The sequence below is a fragment of the Diospyros lotus genome, chromosome 8 (assembly GCF_014633365.1).
Source record: "Diospyros lotus cultivar Yz01 chromosome 8, ASM1463336v1, whole genome shotgun sequence".
In the NCBI taxonomy this organism is placed as follows: Eukaryota; Viridiplantae; Streptophyta; class Magnoliopsida; order Ericales; family Ebenaceae; genus Diospyros; species Diospyros lotus.
Window position 1 is genome coordinate 31,274,220 of NC_068345.1, and position 23,367 is coordinate 31,297,586.

A 23,367-nucleotide genomic window follows, 5' to 3' on the forward strand; every position below is an offset into this window, starting at 1 on the left:
ATTTGATACTACGTACAATCTAGCAAATGGTTGCTAAATATATACAGTTTAAAATTTTTTTGATGGCCCCAAACCCCCTTTCATACATAGATTTAACTTTTTGGTCTCTCTGACAATAATTATCGTCCTTCACTTCTAAACATTGTCTGTTACTATAAACATGATATGATGGAATGAAAGCAGTGGGACACATATAAGTTACTCTACTCTCCATGATTAAGATTTCTCAAACATAGAGAAATGGGAACTCATGAAGTGGCTAATATCCCTCCATATGTGGGTATATAATTGGTTTTGTAGAAAGGATAAACTACAAACATAATAAGTATGATCTTCACACCTCATGTGTATCTTTTATTCTCTCACATCTCTACATATCCCCATTCACATACACTGGGAGAAGAGTCTCTATTTTTTCCATCTCTATATATATACGTTTATATATTATTAGAGAGAGAGAGAGAGAGAGAAAGACAGAGAGATGCTGGTTGTTTACCAAACAATATTGTTTTGAATCAACAAAGACAGGTAAGGATGAATTTGCAATGCACTTCATAAGCAAGCTCCCTGATATAAACTTGATAATCAGCCATTAATAAAGGGCACTCAATCATCAGTTGTCGTATGAAGAAGGTAGCCCACCAACCTGCGCGAAGCACCAGCACTCAATCTTTCGCACAAATAATTAATAGTAATCATCAGTTGGCGTATATATGAAGTGCAGATCGGATCATCTAAGTTTTATTCTCAATTCCCAAATTTCTCTTTCCCAACTTCTAATCATCGCTGTTTTATTCTACTGTGTATATCCAAATTGTTTTGGCAAGTGCCTTAGGGACCAATTAACTAAACTATATATACACGTACCCTTCAACAAAGGTGTTTAATGAAAAATCTTAATCTTTGGTACATAAAAGAGCCCAATTTTCAAATCAATCTTCTTGATTAATTCTTTAGGCCAACTGTCTATATATATATATATATAGTTGTTACTATTTATGATACTTAGATAGTCTATATCTTTACGCATATAATAATGAGGTAATGCAAGTTTAGGGAAGTACTGTTCTCTTTACACATACAATGAGGTAACGCAAATTTAGGGAAGTGTTTTGGTGAAGGGAAAATCTTTTTTTCCACAATTCACGACACCATTGGCCTAGCCAACAGCATAAAATCAGTACTAATATATATGTCGCATCACCACCCCCAACTCATCATGACTCATGACACCACTCAGTTTTGGCCTTACCTGTGATTAATCTTAAACTAATTAATTAGTACTGTATGACATGAAAATATGGCCTCCTAATCCACATGGCATCACACCATTGGCCACCTCAGTAACTTAAAATTCCATTTAATACCATCTCTCTCCATTTGTTTAATATCTAGTCTAGTAATAAACAGCTGTTAAGTTGATGAGATAAATTAAGGAAGGGATATCTTCTATATATATGACTTGCTAAAATGAGTAAGGACATTCCACAAGTGCTACAAAACGTAAAAATTCATTCACATATATAAGTTGACAATGCCAATCATATACAACTATGAAGCATTTTTATAGATATTTTTATTTTTGTTATTGAATATATCTATATAAAATTAAATATATTAATGTGCAGAGAGAGTTGTATTTTTGATATATATATATATATATAGTTCCCAATTCAGTAATTAAGAATATGATTTGTATTGTGTCTTTGAAACTTCATCCCCATCACGTACAAATTCTTGCATGGAATCTTGAATACTTTATTTACCGATCCTTGACATGTTCAAGAATCAAGACAATGAGGTTTTCTTCTAACTGATATATGATGACCACGCCCATAATCAAGTTGTCTTAAAAATATTTGCGATCAGAAGTAAGAGTTATTTTAATATTTTTTTAATTATATAAATAAATATTAAAAATTATTTTATTTACTTTTTGAGGTGTAAAATTACTAATTACATTTTTTTATTCAACTTTAGAAAGTAAATCTATTTTAATTGACAATATAGATATGAGAAAAATGTTTAAAACGTAAAAGTTAAATAAACAAAAAATATGAAGAGTTTGCAACTAGGTTTTGTAAACTAAAAAGTCACCAATTTAGTTTTTCTTTTTTTCTTTAATGCCTAGATCAGTGCGGATTCACGAGACGTATAATTTCTGTCATTCAAAGAATCGTTTTATCAAATTATTCTTCTAAAATAACGCCACTTCTTATCTTTTTTTTTCATTACTCATTTACACTTTACTATTCATTGTCTAATATTGAAAAATAATTTATAGACTTGGAGGTCTCTTTGTCTAAATGACTATCATTATTTATTGTTTAAGATTAGAAAATAATTCGTAAATTTGGAAAGTTGATGGATCTCCTCGTCTAAATGACACGTCACTATTCATTGCTTAATATTAAGAAATAATCCACAAATTTATTTTCTTATTATTTATTATTTTCTCGTCCAAATGGAACAATAAAATAAACATAACACAAATTCAAACAAAAATTATAATAAAATAAAATTAGTGATTTTATATATAAAAAATAAGAAAAAAAATAAAATTTAAATAATTAGTGAGGTTGGCGCCCTCTTTTATTTTTTTGGTGCGCAAGGCATAGGCCGTAGCCGGGCATAATTAATATTAATGGATAATAGCTATGGTGCTGTACCGCACCTTCCGTGGCTGTTCTGTTAATTAAATAACAAATTAAGTTCACATACTATATAAATGCAAGAATATGGCAAACTAATCATCATTATTAACTTCTCATCAGTTCCTTCACAACAACTACACATTAATCCATAAGTAATGACGAAGCTCTCTTCTCACTCTTTGCTCCCTTCTCCTGATGCGCCTTTGAGACGAGTCCTGTTATTTCTGTGTGGTTTGCTACTCATTAGTGTCAGTAAAGCTGCTGTCAGGCTGCCGAAGAACGTAACGATTCCGGCAGTGATTGTGTTTGGAGATTCAATAGTTGATCAAGGCAACAACAATGGCTTAACAACCACAGTGATTAAGTGCAATTTTCCTCCCTATGGGAAGGACTTCTTGGCCGGAATACCAACTGGCAGGTTTTGCAATGGAAAGACCCCTGCTGATTTAATAGGTACATATCACTTTTTTTTATTGCTTAATTAATGGCGACATATATGGTTCAATTTCAAAAGTTCAAATTAAATTAATCAATTTTTTGTTTTTTGTTTTTTGGCAGCTGAAGAATTAGGAATTAAAGAGTTTCTACCGGCATATCTGGATCCACATTTGCTGCCTGTAGATCTCCCGACAGGTGTAAGCTTCGCTTCAGGAGCCACTGGCTTTGATCCTCAAACACCTCAACTAATGGTAATTAATAGACCTCATCTTTTGGTTCTTTTGTGCATGTTTCATCATTAATTTTATTGAAATTGGTTGATTAATTTGATTGGACTTGGACTGGCCAAATACTAGAATGTTTATACGATGTCGGATCAACTGAAAATGTTCGAGGAATACATCCAAAAGCTGAAACTGTTGGTTGGAGAAGAAGAATCATGCAGGATCTTAACCAACAGCATGTACTTGGTGGTAACAGGCACTGATGACCTTGCCAATACCTATTTTTCAATAGGCACAAGAAGATTTCAGTATGATATCAACTCCTATACCGATTTTCTTGTCCAATCTGCTTCTCAATTCGTCATGGTATGCATTTTTCTCTTCAATTTTCTAACACATTGAAACTGACAGCAAAACTAAACGGATCCTTAATCTTCTGTTGTCATACAAGGAACTCTACAAAATGGGGGCAAAGAGGATTGCTGTGTTTGGCCACCCTCCCATAGGATGCTTGCCATCGCAGAGAACGCTTGCCGGTGGAGAACTGAGGCAGTGTGCCGAGAATTACAACCAGGCAGCACAGTTATACAATTCCAAGCTCTCATCAGCCCTTAGTTCCCTCAACAGCAGCCTCCACGACGCCAAGGCCAGGGTGCTCTATGTGGATGCCTACACCCCTCTGCTTGATCTCATCCAGAACCATGACAAATATGGTATCCGATCAACAACTACCCTTATTTTCCCTGATCCAAGAAAATCCCATTCTCGTATTAATTGCTTCACTTTTTCAATGTCTTCTTCCAGGCTTTGCAGTTGCAGATAGAGGGTGTTGTGGCACAGGGACTGTGGAAGTGGTCTTGCTATGTAACCATTTGAGTGAGACTTGTTCAAACCGCTCTGCCTACCTTTTCTGGGACAGTTACCATCCGACAGAGAGAGGTTACAAGATTCTTGTCGACCGGATTCTCCGGAGATATTTCAACAGCTTCCTCTGATCACTTCTTCTCTCCCCGAGTCAGTACTCTCTCGGCATGAGTTTTTCTCAACTGAAATGGCAGATTAATTATATTTGTGTCATCATTCACCATGTACTAAAGTATGTCCCTGTGCAGTGTTCTGTCAACAGCTTCCTCTGATCACTTCTTCTCCCTCCGATTCAGTACTTTCTCAGCCTGAGTTTTCCTCAATTGAAATGGCAGATTAATTATATATGTGTCATCATTCACCATGTACTAAAGTATGTTCATGTGCCTCGTTCAGTGTTCTGTATCAGTATGGTTTGATTTGCATAGTTGATTTGCGTTGATCTTTATACAAAATAACATTTAAAGTGGTTTGTGCTTACCATTGTGGAAGACATTTTGATACACATTAACATAAAAATATAGAGAAGAATTCGGGTTTTTTGGTTTTTGCTCCTTGAAGTCAAATGGGGTCAACAATTAATGACTAGTAGTAGATGGATTCAAGGCCAACTAAACAATTAAGATGCTGTCATGACAGGTCGTTCTATTTGAGTTATTATTTATATTTTTTTATATAATTTTAACAAATCTGAAATGCGAATACCATGATCAATTTCTGATGTAGAATGAAAACGTAAATAAGAATAATAGTGTCTTGTTCGTAACTTATGAATGGGTGTTGATCGAATTTTGCTCGAACGGAAGAGAGAAATATATTGGAATCCACCAATTAATGGGAAAAATTTAAAAATATTATTGAATATCAAAAAAGTGTGTGTTTTCAGTCCGTCAACATCTCTTTAAGCCAAGCCCTAAATTGCTAGACAAATCTAATTAAAACTAAAAAACTGCTAAAATGATGAAAATACTCTTAAATTAACTCAAAAAAGAAAAATGCTAAAACAGACTTTTAAACGACGTAATTTGTCACCAAAAGTTTGACAATGTTTGGTTGAGGGCTACCATCATTGTCACTGACAAAATTGTGCAGAATTGAAAGATGCTTCTAAAATGTTTTCGCTTGCAAAAATTGGACATTTGAGTTGAAAATTACGCGTGTTTCTTGTTTTTTCTCTTTTTCAACTATTTTTGGATGTTCTCTTCTAGCTGCTACGCATCAATTTCTATAAATGGCAAAATAACTATTCACCCCCCAACCATACAAATCCTTGCATTAATAGCTAGAATTAATAATCCAAGTAGTTTATTTCAGCATGGCTAGATGATAAGAATCCACATGCTAGCAAGAATGGGGGGGCAGCTCTGCTTGCTGCACATGCCCCGTGAGCTAGGAGCAGGATATACCAAACTTCCCCTGGGAATTAAATGCAATACTTCAATAAGGTGGCCATTTTTTTTATTGTTTATGTTTCTTCTTTAGGAATGAAGCTTGAAAGCTACATGATGATAAGTTAGGTACTTGTGTACCCAGTCAATAATAACTCAAGAAAAGGATCAAATGAAGCCAACACTTCTTTCATAAATCCCCACTTTTCTTGTTCCACTTTGAGACTGAAGCCCTGCACAAGTTTCCGAGAAATGCAGTCTTTTCCCTTCTTGAAAAGTTCTTCCTCCTCCTCAGCTGCTCTACCGCTCTTTTCCCTTATCCTCCTCCATTTTTGCATTGCCCAAGCAGTGATAAGGCTGCCCCATAACGTGACAATTCCTGCAGTGATCATGTTTGGAGATTCGGTAGTTGATACGGGCAACAACAACAATCTTAAAACAGTATTTAAGGTCAATTTCCCTCCATATGGGAAGGATTTTGTGGGTGGGAAACCGACAGGAAGGTTTTGTAATGGAAAGGTTCCCTCAGACTTGTTTGGTAAGTGGCCAAGAAACTCAGACACCTCTCCCCCATTCCTTCACTCCATACAAGCAAAAATTTTGCTCCTTTTTTTCATTAATTTCAGTTGAGGAACTGGGGATTAAAGAGCTCTTGCCGGCATATCTTGACCCAAATCTCCGGACAAAAGATCTCATAACCGGGGTGAACTTCGCCTCAGGGGGTGCAGGATTTGATCCTCTAACATCTGAGCTTGCGGTGCACATTTTTGTTCTTGAATGCTCTTAATAACTTCTTCTTTGATCCAAATATATTCCCTTCACTTGCTTGCCTTAAATTTCTTTTTTTTCTTTGCAAATTGGGCAAACCATCAGTCAGTGATATCACTCTCAGATCAGTTAGAATTGTTCAAAGAGTACATAGCAAAGCTGAAAAGAGTTGTTGGAGAAGAGAGAACAAGAACCATTTTGGCCAACAGCCTATTTGTCTTGGTAGCAGGCAGCAATGACATTACAAACACCTACTTCAACAACCCCCTCCGGAGCTCGCACTATGATGTTCCTGCTTACACCGATCTCATGGTCGCCTCAGCTTCCAACTTTGTGCAGGTAATCAACAGTTTTCTAGCTAGCCTTCACTATTTTCGATCTCGAATCCTCTGCTGATCTCTTCTCATAACTTTGAAGGACTTGTATCGAATGGGAGCGCGAAGAATTGGCATTTTTGGAGTGCCCCCAGTAGGGTGTCTGCCATCTCAGAGAACTCTGGCAGGAGGGCCACAAAGAAACTGTGCAGAAAACTACAATGAAGCAGCAAGATTGTTCAACACCAAGCTTGCAGTGAAGCTTGGCTCCCTCAACCCCAGCCTTCCACAGGCAAGACTGGTCTACATTGATGCATTTGATCTTCCTCTTGATCTCATTCAGAATCCCAAAACATATGGTAAACTAGAGAATCTATTGCTTGCTCTTAGAACCTCTTGGCAAAGTCTAGATAGATTAGAGGCGTGTTTTGAAGGTTGTTTTCTTCCTATGGCAGGCTTTGAAGTCGCAGACAAGGGTTGCTGTGGGAGTGGAGTAATAGAGGTGGCATTTCTGTGTTCATGCACCTGTGGCGATGTCTCTCAGTATGTGTTCTGGGACAGTTTTCATCTTACAGAAAAAGCATACAGGATTGTTGTTCATCACGTCCTCAAGATGCAGATCAACAGCTTCATCTGACAACCCTTTTTTTATTTCGATAAGATTATACCACTCAAAAATATAATGGGAGAAGTAATTTAAACTCACGAGATTTTAAATTCAGTAGCACTGTTACTTATTATCTACTTAGTATCAGTTTATTACATTGATGGTCATTTGACAACATAATTTATTTTCTTGAGTTAATTTTTTATTTCTTCAACCTACCATTAAACTTTCTTTTAATGAATATTTAGTTGCTCGATTTAAATATTAGATATTTATAATTTTTTTAATATCACAAATATAAGGTGATGCTTGGAAACCAACTACTACTACTTACCATTTTAGTTGGCAGTCAAGTATGTTATTTCTTCTCAATATTTTTGCTTTGAAGGAAAATATTATTACTACAAAATTGAGTACTTGTACCCTAAAGGGGATTAATTTATTTGAAATTAACTTAAAGAATAATGTAGCCAAATATATATGTGTAAACATAATTAAAAATTAAAAAAAATTATATCACATGAACATGGTTTTCATTTTTCAGTTTTGAGTAGATGGTAAATACTCATCAAAACTATTTTTCTTAGTAAAAATGTGTTTTATTATCATGTACAGTAATAGTATTTTTTTTTAACTAAAAGCATTTTTCTAAATAATTTACTATAAGTTAAATCAAACCCAACAATTTCAAGGCTCATTTTTCATTATCTAAAAAAATGGGCTTAATATTCAAGGCATTTCCATTTTAGTTGTCGTTATTTTTATTTTTTGAACTAAAATAATAAAAGTTTAAGAAATTAGACTGAAGTTTTAATTATTTCAAAAAAATTAAAAAGAAAAAAAAACCATTTTAGGGGTAGTAAGCAAAAGGGCGAACCTCAGCATCCCTGGGAACATCCAAACGGCCCCCTGTTTCGTGACCACCCAGCGGTACTCTTGACTCTCTCTCTCTCTCTCTCTCTATGTGGCGTAGCCGCTCTTTGTTTTCGAAATCCAAATCCAAATCCAAAATTGTTGGAAACCTGCCCGCGCTTTTGCTTTTAGTTTGCGATTTGTCAACTGAACGCTACCGTGGGGAGGGTTTTTGGAATGGAGCCGGTAGCTTCAGTTGTGGATAAACTGAAATGCTTCGCCAAATCGACCCAAGATTTCGCCGACGGCGTCTTTCACTGGCGCGAAAGGTCCACTCGCCGCAATCCGGTACTCAAAATCCCTTATCTTTTCCCGAATTCGATCTATGTATGAAGTAAGTTGATTAAGTGAAAGGTTTTCTTTCATGCCCTCATTCGGAGAAGATCGTGTAGATATGATGGCCTTGGGTGAATTTGTAAGGCATGGTCCATACGTCATGTCTATTGGTCCTGGTTCCCAATGTGAAGATTAGTTATTTGCTCTCCCTTACACAAGAAAATTATGTCACTTCAAGGATCAGTTATACAATCACGATTACGTGACAACATAATTGATGAGGAAAAAATTTCGAAAATCATAATTACCTTGATGTTATCACGAATTAGCCAACGGATGAAGAACACGTGTTCGCCAAGGGATAATTGATAATTGAGAATTTCCCATGTGTTCGGGTCATCTAAGAGAATACCCAGAAGTCCAAATCTAAGTCCAGTGAGCGTATCCTGATATCTTTGGCCTCCATGGTTCCCTTGAAGCCTCTAAAGGCGATTGTTGTCCTAAGATTTTTGAAAATGATGGGCATATCCGTTCCTTCCAAGATCGTGGTTTCTAAATTAAGGACATCATTATCCCAAAATGCTCGAAGGATAACTTCTCCCCCACTCGTGAAAACAAACTTAGCAATAAATCTTTCCACAATATCGGGAAGATTATCTCCAATGGAAAAGAGGGAAACTCCTATCTCCATGGGGCGACTCCTATCTCAATGTAAAGATTGGTAAGATTCTTAATGGTCACAGAATGAAGTGTCAAACACAAAATCTCAAACACACAATTTTTACCAAATACCCCCTTATCATTAAGAATCTTAAGCCCTTTAACACTGACATGAGGTAATCTATCGTGCCATTTGTGTGTGGGATCAGTGTTAATGGAAGCAACGTGGGAGTCTGAGCCTCCCACTACCTCAACAATAGACACATAAATTCCATTTCTCCTAACCCCTTTACATACCACCAAAGCTCCTTTAATCATTTTGAGCATGCTATTTTCAATTTTACTAGTAAAGTCATTCTTTTCTAACTCACCTACTGAAATGAGATTTCTAGCCATTTCGGGAATATATCTTACATCTTTTAACTTTAGAACATATCATGTATCAAGTTTAATAGTGATATCCCCTATCCCAATGATCTTATATGCAATGTTGCTGCACACAATAACATGACCGCCCTCAGATTAATGCAAGTTTTCAAACCAATGTTTTTGAGATGTGATATGAAATGATGCACCAAAATCAAGAATCCATTCATGCACATGAGATTTAAAAGCAACATTCAATTCAGTAGAGTCAGAATCTAGGAGCATATACACCTCACTTGGATCATAAGATGTTACCCCATTTGCCTGTTCTCTCCCTTTCTCCTTTTGTTTATTTTTCTCAACATAACAATCTTTAATAAAGTGCCTAGTTTTCCCACAATCATAGCACTTCCTACCCTTCCCTCGGGCCTTAGATTTAGATCTACTTCTCCTTTTCTTTTTGCCACCTCCCTCTTGACCCCTTGATTGAGATTTACCCCTCAACATGTGAACCTCACCATGCTTTCTCTCACTCCTCAACTCCATTTCCTTACTTCTAAGAGAATCTATGACAATCTCAGGTGTCAAAGTATCCCTCCCATTCTTAATAACATTTTTAACATATTTATAAGTATTGAGAATAGCATTTAATAAAATAATTGCCTTATATTCCTCATTCACTATTTCACCACAGTTTGTGATATCTTGAACAAGTTTGTTAAAGACATCTAGATTGTCATCTAGATCCTTGGAGGAGTCAATTTTAAAACTGAAATTTTTTTTGAGTAAAAAAATCTTATTGGGAGTGTTGGAAATCTGAGATGATGAGATAACAAGCTATCTTATGATAAAGATTTATGGAAGAGACATGGCCACATGGAGCTAGATGAAGATAAGGATAAGGAAGATTAAAGTCCTAAGAGATTAAGGAAGAGCTCCTAAATAATAGGAGAAATTATAAGAGCTGATATTATAAGAGATAATATGCAACAAATAATAAAGATAATGCACTCTAGTTAGCCTATCTTTAAGTAGTTGTATATCTGTAACATATTTATGTTTAGTTAGGATTCTATCTCTTGTGCAATAGGGTGAGCAACATAGAGTAAATTTGTATAAATAGACAGTCTTGCATGAATACAATTTAATGAGTTTGGTTGTTTCTTCCAACTTGATTCTCCTAGAAGCTGCAGTTCAGGGTTGCTTAGGGTTTGTTCATTGTATCAGAGCTAGGTTGATCCAAGCCTAAAACTTCCGAAATCAGGAATGACTCGAACAAGGAAAGTGCAGTCCACACAACTGCCTAGTCTTCCAACCCACGAACAACAATTCTTCCCAGCACTTCCTTATCCACCGAGAGCCACACCTTGCGGATTACACAGCACTGGCTAAATGGTAGGAACTTCCGGGAGTGGTTCCAATCGGTTGCTTTGATAATCAAGGGCAAAGGTAAGTATGGATATCTGTCGGGGGAAGTTACTGCACCATCCAAAGATGTTGTCGATTATCAAAGATGGGAGGCTAAGGACTCAATCATCATGGCGTGGCTAATCAATTCAATGGAGCAAAAGATTGGCCGAACTTACCTCTTCTACAAGACTGTTAAGGAAGTGTGAGATGCAGTCCAAGAAATGTATTTGGATCTTGAAAAACACAGCTCGTGTTTTGAGATTAGATCGGCTATTCGAAACACTAAACAAGGTAATTCTAGTGCGACCGAATACTATAGTACATTGCTTGAACTATGACAGGAGATGGATCTATTTTATGATCCAAACTGGGAGTGCAAAGTAGACAGCTTGAAATACGACAAAATGTTGGAAAAAGAAAGGGTTTTCAACTTTCTTCAAGGCCTCAATTTAGACCTTGATGTGGCACCAAGCCCCTTCCTTCACTCCGAGAGGTCTTTGTGAAAGTAAGAAGAGAAGAAAGCAAAAAAAGGGTAATGCTCACAGCCACTAATTCTCATACAAGCTCTGCCCTCGTAGCAACAAAAAGGGAAGATTTTTCTAGGGGCCCAGCAGCAATAAAAATAGAAGAATTTTCAAGGGATAAACCATGGTGTGAGCATTGTAACAAGCCCTTTCACACCAAAGATACCTACTGGAAGCTTCATGGGAAACTAGCAAATTGGAAGCCAAGGGGTAAGAGAGAAAAAGAGAGGCCAGCCTACACAACTTCAGTTGCAGCAACACCTCCACTCAAGAAAGGTATGCAGTTGAACCTATCTATTGAACAAGTGTTGTTCCTGCAAAGATTGTTGCAGGATACTCACCTTGGGAAAGAAATTGACAATACAACCACTATTGCTACAACATCCTCAGTCCAAAGAGGTAATCTAATATACTCCCTAACCTCTAGAAAACCTAGTAGAAAGTGTTGGATTATAGATACGGGTGCCTCTAACCATATGACAGGATCAGTCAAAATTTTTCAGCAATTTCAGTCTCATTGGCAGCCAAGGGACAAGGAGTTAACAGTGTTGTTGGCTGATGGTAACACCTCTGTTATGGGGGAAGGAAATATAAGTATTGGTGGTTAAAAACTGAAAACAGTTTTATATGTTCCAAATTTGAAGTGCAACCTATTATCTGTTAGCAAGCTTACTCAAGATATGGACTGCATTGTAACCTTTCTACCTTCTCATTGTATTTTTCAAGACCGGTCATGGGAGAAGATGATTTGCAGTGTTGAGGAAAAGGATGGGCTCTATTGGCTTTCAAAAAATAAGGCTTCCCTTGATCAGTTCACTCATAGTCTCTCTCTTTCGATTACTTCTAATTCTGATATCTTGTTATGGCATAGAAGGCTTGGCCATCCCAGTTTTTCATATCTGAAATGTTTGTACCCAGATTTATTTTTCAATAAGGAGAGTTTAGTTCTTCAATGCGATAAATGCATCCTTGCCAAGCAAACACTTAGCACTTATCAATCTCATTCATATACTCCTAAACCATTTTACCTAATTCATAGTGATATTTGGGGCCCAACAAGAATTTCAAACTTGACTGGTGCTCGATGATTTGTCACTTTCATCGACAACCATACAAGGGTGTGCTGGGCGTATCTTATGAAAGTAAAATCTGAAGTCAATAGCATTTTTCAAAGTTTCCATAAATTGATTCAAAACATGTTTCAATCCTCCATTTGCATTCTTAGGAGTTAGGATTGATAATGGCCGGGAATATTTTTCTCACCCCTTAACTCAATACTTTACCACTCATGAGATTTTTCATGAAAGCATTTGCCCCTATACTCAACAAAATGCAGTAGTTGAGAGAAAAACTCACCATCTACTTGAAGTGGCTAGATCTCTACTGCTTACTAGTTCTACTCCAAATAGGTATTGGGGAGAGTTAGTCCTCACAGCCTGTTATTTGATCAATGGGCTGCCATCCAAGGCCTTAAACTACCAAACCCCCTTGAATCATCTAGTATCCTTCTATCCTCATGTCCGCATCATAAACTCTCTTCCACCCAAAGTCTTTGGTTGCACTGTGTATGTCTATCAAAACACCCCTCGCCATCACAAACATGACCCAAAAGCCCTTAAATGCATATTCGTTGGCTATTCCCCTATCCAAAAGGGCTACAAATGTTATTGTCCCCTATCACAAAAATTCTTTGTTTCTTGTGATGTGACATTTGTTGAGAATGAGTTCTACTATTCCAGTGACTTGGTACAAAGAGAGGAAACTCATTGGGATCCCACAATCTCACATCTCTTCCCTCCTTTGTGTCAAAATCCTAACCTTGATGTTGCTCATCACCCACAATCTATTCCTATTGAATTAGCCAACATTGACTCTTCCAGTCTACCTGCCCATCGACAAGTTGAGCCAATGGTGACTGATTTAGGAGGGGAAGTCTTCCTAGAAAAAGCCATAGAAGAAAAAGGCATAAAAGTTTATTCAAGAAGACCCAAAAATCATGATCCTCAACTCAGCCAATCATTAGAACTAGAGGAAGGTCCAACAATTGAGGGGAATACCACAAGTCACATTGATCTAGACATTCCCATTGCTATCCAGAAAGGGGTAAGGTCATGCATAAAGTACCCCATCTCAAATTACATGTCATACTCCAAATTATCCTCACAATTCAAGGCATTCACCACGACTATTGATGAGGTGACGGTACCTCAAAATATTTATGAGGCCCTGAAAGACCCAAAGTGGAAGGAAGTTGTTAAAGAAGAAATGAAAGCCCTGGTTGAAAATCACACATGGGATATGGTTGAAATTCCCAAAGATAAGAAGATTGTAGACTGCAAATGGGTGTTCACTATCAAATACAGATCAGATGGAAGCATAGACAAGTATAAGGCAAGGTTAGTGGCTCAAGCATACTCTCAAATCTATGGGATAGGCCACGAAGAAACATTTGCCCCTGTAGCTAAATTAAATTCCATAAGAGTATTACTATCTATTGTTGTAAATCTTGATTGGGAATTGTTTTAACTTGATATAAAAAATGATTTTCTCAATGGGGAATTAGAAGAAGAGGTATACATGAGGATTTCACCTAGGTTTGAAGAAGGGAAAGTTGGCAAGGTATGTAAGTTACAAAAATCTCTCTATGGGCTAAAGCAATCTCCAAGGGCATAGTTCAAGAAATTCAGCACTACATTCACTAAGTTTGGGTATATGTAGGGAGAAGCAAATCATACTCTCTTTACTAAGTGTTCAAATGGAAAGAGGTGTATTCTCATTGTGTATGTAAATGATATCATTATCACAGGTGACAACACTCAGGAAATTGCAGCACTCAAACAGAGATTAAAGGAGGAATTTGAAGTTAAAGAGCTTGGAACTATAAAGTATTTCTCGAGAATGGAAGTGTCTAGAAGTAAGGAAGGTATCCTGATTTCACAGAGAAAGTACACCTTGGATCTCTTTAAGGATACATGTATGCTAGGTTGCAAACCAAGGTACACATTTTTAGAAAGAAATTGGAAGTATCTTGTAAAAGATGATGATCCTACAGTTGATAAAGGAAGGTATCAAAAGCTAGTTGGAAGACTAATTTATCTCTCTCTCACTCGTCCTGATATTGCCTATGTAGTGAGCATCGTGAGCCAGTTTATGCACTCACCAACATTTAGAGGCAGCATATCATATTTTGAGATACCTAAAGGGGACACTAGGAAAACGGTTATTGTTCAAGAAGGGTAATGAACGAGGGGCTGAATGCTTTGCTGATGCAGATTGGGCATGGTTTGTGATTGATAGCCGATCAACATCAGGTTTTTGCACTAAACTATGGGGAAACCTGGTAACATGGAGGAGTAAGAAACAGACAGTGGTGGCACGAAGCAGTGCAGGGACAGAGTTTAGGGCAATTGCCCAAGGTATTTGTGAGCTTATTTGACTGGTGAGACTAATGGAAGACATGAGAATGCCCCTAAAATTGCCAACATACCTTTAGAGTGATAGCAAATCATCTATAAGTATCATCAATAATCCTATAGAAATTGAAGAGGGAGGAATTAAATTAATCTACATTCCTACAGAAACTCAAGAAGCAAATATCCTTACAAACAACATGATAAGATGAAACATGTTTGGATCGATAGGAGCTTCATATAGAGGGAAATTGAAGAGGGAGGAATTAAATTAATCTACATTCCTACAGAAACTCAAGAAACAGATATCCTTACAAAGGCAATGTCAAGACCAGGGTTTGAGATACTGATTAGCGAGCTGGGAATGAGAGATATCTATTCACCAACTTGAAGGGGGGTGTTGGAAATCCGAGATGATGAGATAACACGCTATCTTATGATAAAGATAGCTTATGGAAGTGACACGACCACATGGAGCTAGATGAAAATAAGGATAAGGAAGATTGAAGTCCCAAGAGATTAAGGAAGAGCTCCTAGATAATAGGAGAAATTATAGGAGCTGATATTATAAGAGATAATATGCAACAAATAATAAAGATAATGTACTCTAGTTAGCCTATCTTTAAGTAGTTGTATATCTATAACATATTTATGTTTAGTTAGGATTCTATCTCTTGTACAATAGGGTTAGCAATATAGAGTAAATCTGTATAAATAGGCAGTCTCGCATGAATACAATTTAATGAGTTTGGTTGTTTCTTCCAACTCGGTTCTCCTAGAAGCTGCAGTCCAAGGTTGCTTAGGGTTTGTTCAGGGAGTAGATTTCTTAACATATAAATCCTCTAACTTTTTCCAGAGATCTTTAGTAGTATCAAGTTTACCAACTTTTCTTAAAACTGAGTCAGAGAGATGCAAAATTATTGAAGTGTATGTAAGTTCATCAGGTTTTGTATTTTGTTCTGCAATGTTAGCTACAGGAAACTTGCCATCAATGGCTTTTGAAACTTTTTGTTGAACAAGAATACCCTTCATCTTTTGTTGCCATATAGAAAAGTCACCCTTCCCATTGAGAACCCTCCATTTCAATGGTGTGTGGTCATGGTCACAAAGAAGATGTACAACAAACAAAAAAATCCAACCATAGGATTTAAGAAAACATGCAGTTCACCTAATGTCCTAGGTAGCAAATATATAAACTGAATTCAACCAGGGACATATATTCTAGCAATAGCAACAATAGAAATATCACTTATTTACTAAGCAGTATTTAAAGCACTTAGCAGTTAAATAACTGCAAGTAAATCACACAAAAAAGTATCCAAATCAAACACTGTTACCCAACAAAGATCATAAACGAATTCTGATACCGTAGAGTGAGCAGTCACACGCCACACAAACAGAAAGCCCAACGTCTACTTGTTTTGGATATGGGGTCCTTTCACCCCAACTCAAAGCCTGCACAGAGTAATTTAAAAAAAAAATAAAAATCAGATTCGATTCGCTCAGAACCTACCACGAAATCGAACTAAAAAATCAAGGGTTTTTTTATTGCGATGCATAGCCCAGAAGCCTAGCAAGGCTCTGATACCATTTGTGAGCGGAAATACCTACAAAACCAAGGGTTAGTGCAAGGATTAAATCTTAACCAGAATATCAAAAAATATACAAATAATCAAATAACTCTCTTTAGCCAATGAATGGCAGTCACGAAGACTATAGATCAAGACTCAGATATGAGTATCCAACACCACTTAGGTAACACCAAGAATAGGACCACCAAGCTACCAATGAGCCCAACCCCAAATCGCCCCTCTCTCAACCGAATTGACCCTCTCGCCAAAATTGACCCCTCTTGCCAGAATAAGCCGAATACTCTACACGAAGTAGAGTCTACAAAGGGGCAAGAGTCACAAAGATATTGGGTTGAAGAATACAAGCCAAGAACTTACTGAAGCAGTTAAATAGGCGATGCGAGAGGCTTCATCGAATTAGCCAAAATGTCAAAGAAGATCCAAGATATGTGACACAAAGCAGCAAAGTGACGGCACACACAACGACAAGGAGGTGATGCACATGGTGTCGCCTACAACAAGGATGGGGGAAAGGATTCGACCGTCACACTTGAGAGGTCTAGGGAGAGACAAAACACTTATATATGATAAAGCTAGGGCAAAAGAGGCAGTGAGTTGGACTCCCCTTACTTGAGCAAATGGGCTTAGGCCCATTTCTCCTCCAAAGTAAAGGTTAATGGGCTTATGGCCTGGCTTCTTTTTTTGGGCTGCCAATAAGTGGTGTTGGACTTGATTGTTACTTCAATCATGGGCTGAAGCCTATGAAGTTTAAACCCACCCGAAAAATCATCACTGCCTTGGGCTTTATTAGAAAACACAAACCCAACAGTTTTCTACCTAATTTTTCTTGGTCCTTTTCTACCTTGTTTATTAAAATCTTTTTTCATTCCATCTACACTCCTCACAGGAACACTTATGAGTCACATTTTCACATAACCAAATAATTTTAATTGTGTCTCACTCAACTTATTTTGTATAAAAGTCACTTCGACCTTTGATGTATATCATTCCTCGGTAGAAATAGTAACGTCACTCCTTTGTGACTGAAAGGTTGCAGGTTTGAGCTATGAAAACTGCCTTTTTTGCAAAAAAAGTAAGGTCAAAATTGCATACAACAACAACAACAACATATCCAGCCTTTATCCCACTATGTGGGGTCGGCTACATGAATTCTAGACTTCCATGTATTTCTATTTTTTGTCATATCTTCATTGAGATCCATACACTTCATATCAAACTTTAATGTCTCCCTCAAAGTCTTCTTAGGTATGCCTCTACCTCTTTTTTTGATTAATTGTTCCATTTCATCAACTCTCCTCACAGGAGTGTCTCTTGGTCTCCTTCTCACATGACCAAACCATCTTAGTCTAGTCTCTCTCATCTTCTCCTCTATTGGCACTACTCCTATCTTATTATGAATAACTTCATTTCTAATTTTATCTTTTCTTGTATGGCCGCACATCCATCTTAACATCCTCATCTCCGCTACACTCGTCTTTTGCTCATGTTGGTATTTGACTGCCCAACATTCTGAGTCGTACAACAAAACTAGTCTTATAGCTGTCCTATAGAATTTTCCTTTCAATTTTAATGAGATTTTATCATCACATAACACCCTCGATGCATTTCTCCATTTTAGCCAACCTGCCTTAATTCTATGTGTGACATCCTCGTGAATTTCTCCATCTTTTTGAATCACTGATCCCAAATATCGAAAATGGTCTTTTCTTTGTAAGATTTGGTCTTCCAATTTTATTATAACATCCTCCACTCTTGCATTCTTACTAAATTTACATTTCATATATTCTGTTTTCTTTCTGCTTAATTTATATCCCTTAGATTCTAAATTGTTTCTCCATACAAATACAAAACTTGCAAAGTAGGGAGAATCATGCAGTATGGACCCATTTTTCTTGTATAGATGCACATTCATCATGACATTCACATCTTTGTTATGCCCATCTCTTGTTCATGTTGGTGCTTTATTACCTAATACCATAAAATAAAACTAATTTTGTAGTTGTTCGATAAAATTTTTGTTTTAGCTTTAGTGGGATTTTGTTACTGCAAAAAATGCCAAACACGCTTCTCCAATTTGATCACCTTGTCCTAATTCTGTACGCTCCTCAATAATTTTTCTATCTTTTTGGATGATTGATCCAAGATTTTATGAGTTTAGTATTTTGCACTTATATTCTAGCTAAACTTACATTCTATGTATTCAATTTTCGTATCTCAAGTTCAATATTCACACATTATTTTGTCTCACCTACCAAGGTAGTCTCATTTACAAATAGCATACACCAAGATACTTTTGCTTAGATATGTTTAGTGAGCTCATCAATCACTAGGGAGAAAAAAGTAAGAATTAATACATATCCTTGAAGTAATCCAATTATAATTGGAAAAGTTGCAGTATTTCCTTCACATGTTTTTGTTATGTGATACATGACTCCTTCCAATTGTAATTGGAAAAGTCTCAATATTTCCTGCACATATTTTAAGTATGTACATATCTTTGAATAACTTATATATATGCAACTCAGACTTCTTTCTCCTCTAAAACCCTCCTTAAAACTTCTTCTAGAAATTTGTTATAAGTTTTCTCTAAAACTGTAAACATCATGTGTAAATCCTTTTGTTTATCCATAAACCTTTTTATTTGGTGTCTCAGCAATTATATAACTTTCATTGTTGACTTAGCAGGCATGAAACTAAATTGATTTTTAAACACCTTGGTTTCTCTTCTTAACCCTTGCTTAATTAGCCTCTTCCAAAGTTTTATAGTGTGGCTTATTAGTTAGATCCCTCTGTAATTTTCACTACTTTTATGTTCCTCCTTTTGATTTAAGGATCTCATTGAATTTTGTTAACTACACAATGCTTTTTCTCCCCTGCATTTCCATGCTTTTATCTTGAAATGTGTCTATAGAACATATAATTCTATCTTTTTATAATTACTAAGATGTCCTATTGGAATATTTATCTCTTGATATTCATTGAATAGCTTTAAGAAATACTCCTTCCATTTCTCCTTGATTGCCCCTCCATTTACCAGTAACTTTTGATCTTTGTTTTTTGTACACTTCACTTAGATCAAATCCCTTGCTCTTTTTTTCTTTTTAGCTAACTTAAGTGGGAAAGCACCAAATTGGGATTTGGCAATTTGTGTTTGGTCGCTTATTATGAAAACTAAAGATTAAATAATAGTCTCAAATTGGGCGCATTTTAATCTTGCGAGACAAGAAAACAAGCAACCTAGCACAGGCTTTATGCAGCAGCAGTGTTTTTAAAAAATTAGTTGAAGGTGTTCATTATCTTTTTTTTTTTTTTTAAGTAAAGGAACATTCATACCTTAGAATGTATAAATGGGATGAAGAGGAAATAGTAGCATTTTTTAACAGCATTTATGCCACCAGGAACGATTAGTTATTTGAGTTGAGCAGACAAATAGCATTAAGAGAGTGGTCCTTCATAAGTTGTATCCATAGAAGAATCATGCATCTTTTCTTTTTTTTCTTTTTTTTACCGTATAAGTTAGAATGGGTACATGTGAAGAATAAAAAGTATCATTCCTCAACTGTATTCATGTCACCAGGAATGGTTATTCATTTGAGTTGAGTGAGCCTAGACCAATAGCATTTGAGTAAGAGAGTGGTTCTCCATTTAGCGGTATTTTGGGGTATTGGAGTTTCAACTTGTTAGGTTGTGGCAACAATTAGCTTCGTCATATAGAACTGTTGTCCAGATTATGATATTCAATTTTCTCCCTGGTTCAAAATCAAGCTTTTCTTGGAGACTTCTGGTAGATTCTGATTTTTAGGCTTCTTGGATTGAAAGATATGAAATCCACTAAAAGTGCAACTTACAATGTCTTAGCTTGAATATTTGGTTGCTTATTTTGTCTCTTCTTCTTTGTGGTAGAAAATGTCTGCCTCTTACTTTTAGTGCTTCAATGACTTGTTGCTGTTATTGTTGGCTCACTGGATCAGACTATAGTAGATATTATGGTAGCTTACCCTTGTTTGTTCTCCAAGATGGCTGACAAGCATATAATCTCACAAATGTTATGAAGTCCATAAACAGCAAGATGCAGCTTAGACTTGTTCCTCTGAAATCATTAGGCAGTTCTAAGTATTCAATTGTCACACCCATTGCAGTTTTGAATTTTTTTGTTCTTTTCTGGCATTGACAAATTTTTTGCATCCATAGGTAGCAACAAGCTCTGATAAGGACCATGATATGATTTTCAGATTGAAATCTTGAAACGGCTGCAGCGAGAAGCATTTTCAGATCTCATGAAACTAAGAGACAGACAAGACAAGGTAGAACGAGTGCTTTCCTTCTACAAGTCTGCAAAGGGAAGTCCATTCCAAGAATCTACCACCCATGTAAGGGGAGAGGTTGATATTTTGGGGGCTTTATTAATGATGGATAATGTTGATCAGCAGAATTATGATGCTATAAAGAGAACTGAATTAACACAGGCATTCATACAACTTTCACATTTGAAACCACTATTCTGCAGAAAGACACACTAGCAGCAGAGTTTGTAGCTAGTGGAAAAGGACAGGAAGATGTTTTAGGTGGTCCACTTTCACTAGCAAAAGTGTCTTATGCTGCTAATATTAGTGACTGGTTCTCTGTGTCTGCAATTCCAGTTGGAGCTTATTGTCGAGATGTTGGAATTGCTACAAATTCTCCTAATCAGGTATAAACTAGTTTTTTTACATTGTTGGAATCTCTCTCTGTTTCTGCGTGTGTGTGCGTCAGAGTAATCAGTCACTAAGCATCCAATCATTAGGTTGGGTGTGTTAAAAGGCCATTTCTTGTAAAAACAAATGTTAAAGATATCACTGGGGAGGGCAAGATAGCTCATTGAGAATTTTATCCATCCCTAAACAGCCACCAGTTTTTCATTCACCCTGTCTTTTCACATGGTTGACAAATCTGATATCTGATATTTTGGAATTAGGATAGGCAAGGTTTCCACAGAAAGAGAAATGTTTTCAGTCATGTTAAGATGCTTAACTATCCTTTCATTTTTATTGTAAATGCTGTCATGTTAACAAGCAGTCTAAGGAGCCTAACAACTACTTCATGGGCATAAGAACTGGCCAATTGCAGTAACTTGAAAAAGTGCTTTGCCTGTAACTAAACTTGATTTAACTATCTCTACCTTCTGATGGATATGTGTATTCCTTCACTGTTTAACATCGCTTGTTCGTTGTGCAGGAGGCCTAGCACCTCCCCCTGCTCCCAACCCCAAATTTTCTGTTTGCAACCCTGATTATCTGTTTGGCAGACTGGATCCATTGATTTTTAATGTTAACAAAATTGATCTTTTTTTTTTTGGGGTTAAAATTAACTTACAAGAACGGTTTCCATCTAAGCTTGTTTATGTTTTCTTGCAAAACAACAAGCCAGGTTTCCTCTCTGGTAAATTGACACCAAGCTTTATGTATTTAGCAGAAAAGGGCCCTCACCAATTATTCTTCGTTGGGACCACCCTTGTTGAATCAGCACTGCGGTAGTGCTTTTGGCTTAATGGTGAGAAAATCAAACATTGTTGCTTCTTTGGCTCAGTTTGTCACTAGTTTAGGAATGCAACGTAGCTCTGTTGGATTCATGCAATGTTTCAGCACTTTTGGGCAAGTTGCCTGTCAGCTATCAAGGAGTACGAAACTCTCACTTCTAGGTGTACACCAAGTGCCTAAATTGTCGATTCAAAATATCAATCTTGGAGCCCTAACCATGCCAGTTGGGATCTTGAGACGTCATAAAGTTCCTGATACATCTTCTGAGGTGTCTGCTCCGGCCAATGGAACAGAGGCAGCAGGAAATATCTTGTCAGGATCTGTTGCTTTGATGCTGGAGACGGAACTTGATGAAAGTACCAGAATTGGAGGTTGGTTTGAGATGAAACAATCTAATCCAAGATATCTACAATGGGCTGTTTCAATGTCTGATACTCCTGAAGACGATTTTGGATGGGGTCTGAGTTTGGGTGGATTGATCCAAGGTCCCACCAGTTGGGACCATTTTCAGGTTGAAACCTTCCTGAACTTCAACTTTGGTAAGAGATTCAGGCTGCAGCCAGCCCTAGTATATGCTATGGATGGACCTACCCAATTTCCTGCCTTGATGCTGCGTTCTACTTGGTCCATATAGTCAAGTCACACTTTTTGCATTTCCCCTGTTAAATTATGAGGTGTCGTATTTGCTGGACAAGCATTTCACGTCGCCGCGGGTAAGGCCCTGCAAACTTTGCAAACTTTTTTACATACTATATCGTAATTGTCTTTTGGAATGATGTAGAATCCCATTTATCCCAAGGAAGGTTAGGGTTATAAAACATAGCACAGCAGTAGACTCTGGTGCTGCCAAGCAAGCAGCTGCGTGCTTGGAGCATCTCCTACATTTTATTATTGCATTTAAACACTGTACAGGTGATGAATCTTTTTAACTGTTCAGCCTTGTACAGGTTTGCTAGATTCAATTAGAAATGGTAGGTTATGTAACGTATTTCTGATTTCTGCTGAAAATTTACCATGATCTCATCTGTTATTTATTATTCATCAAGAACTATTAAGGTTTCTCTTACTGGACCGGATCCCCTCTTTCATGTTTTCACTGTGGACTGGTGTTGATGTACAATTTGATGAAAAAATTCGGCCAGTATGAACTAGCAAAACGCTCATTTACCCCTCCTAGTCCTAAGGTTGCTTCCCTCCCAAACTCTTTCGGTTATTACACAGGGCTTTGGGCGGCCATGCCTGTTGGCTGTTACCAGCAAAGGCTAAGGAGCTGTGTACTGAGAAATAATAATAAATATATATGGAAATATTTTACATTCTTGGTGCCTCGTAGATGACTCGCGGCGGCGGCTCACTCAATGCTACAGTTGACACCAGAAATTAACAAAATGGGTTGCAGCCTTCACTAGAATTCACCTCGTAATAAAGAATCATTTGGTGGTTG

At 36.9% G+C, this 23,367-nt stretch overlaps 1 protein-coding gene and 1 pseudogene across 1 annotated transcript; both read left to right on the forward strand.

Annotated features, from left to right (window-relative positions):
* Positions 1-2,769: 2,769 nt before the first annotated feature.
* On the forward strand, positions 2,770-7,302 carry LOC127807337 (uncharacterized; annotated as a pseudogene).
* Positions 7,303-8,142: 840 nt separating this feature from the next.
* LOC127808787 (uncharacterized) lies at positions 8,143-22,989 on the forward strand. Its single transcript, XM_052347409.1, is given in 4 exon segments — positions 8,143-8,457; positions 20,640-20,859; positions 20,862-21,097; positions 21,859-22,989. Coding segments are annotated over 4 exon segments (1,266 nt in total). The 5' UTR covers positions 8,143-8,346; the 3' UTR covers positions 22,558-22,989.
* Positions 22,990-23,367: the final 378 nt, after the last annotated feature.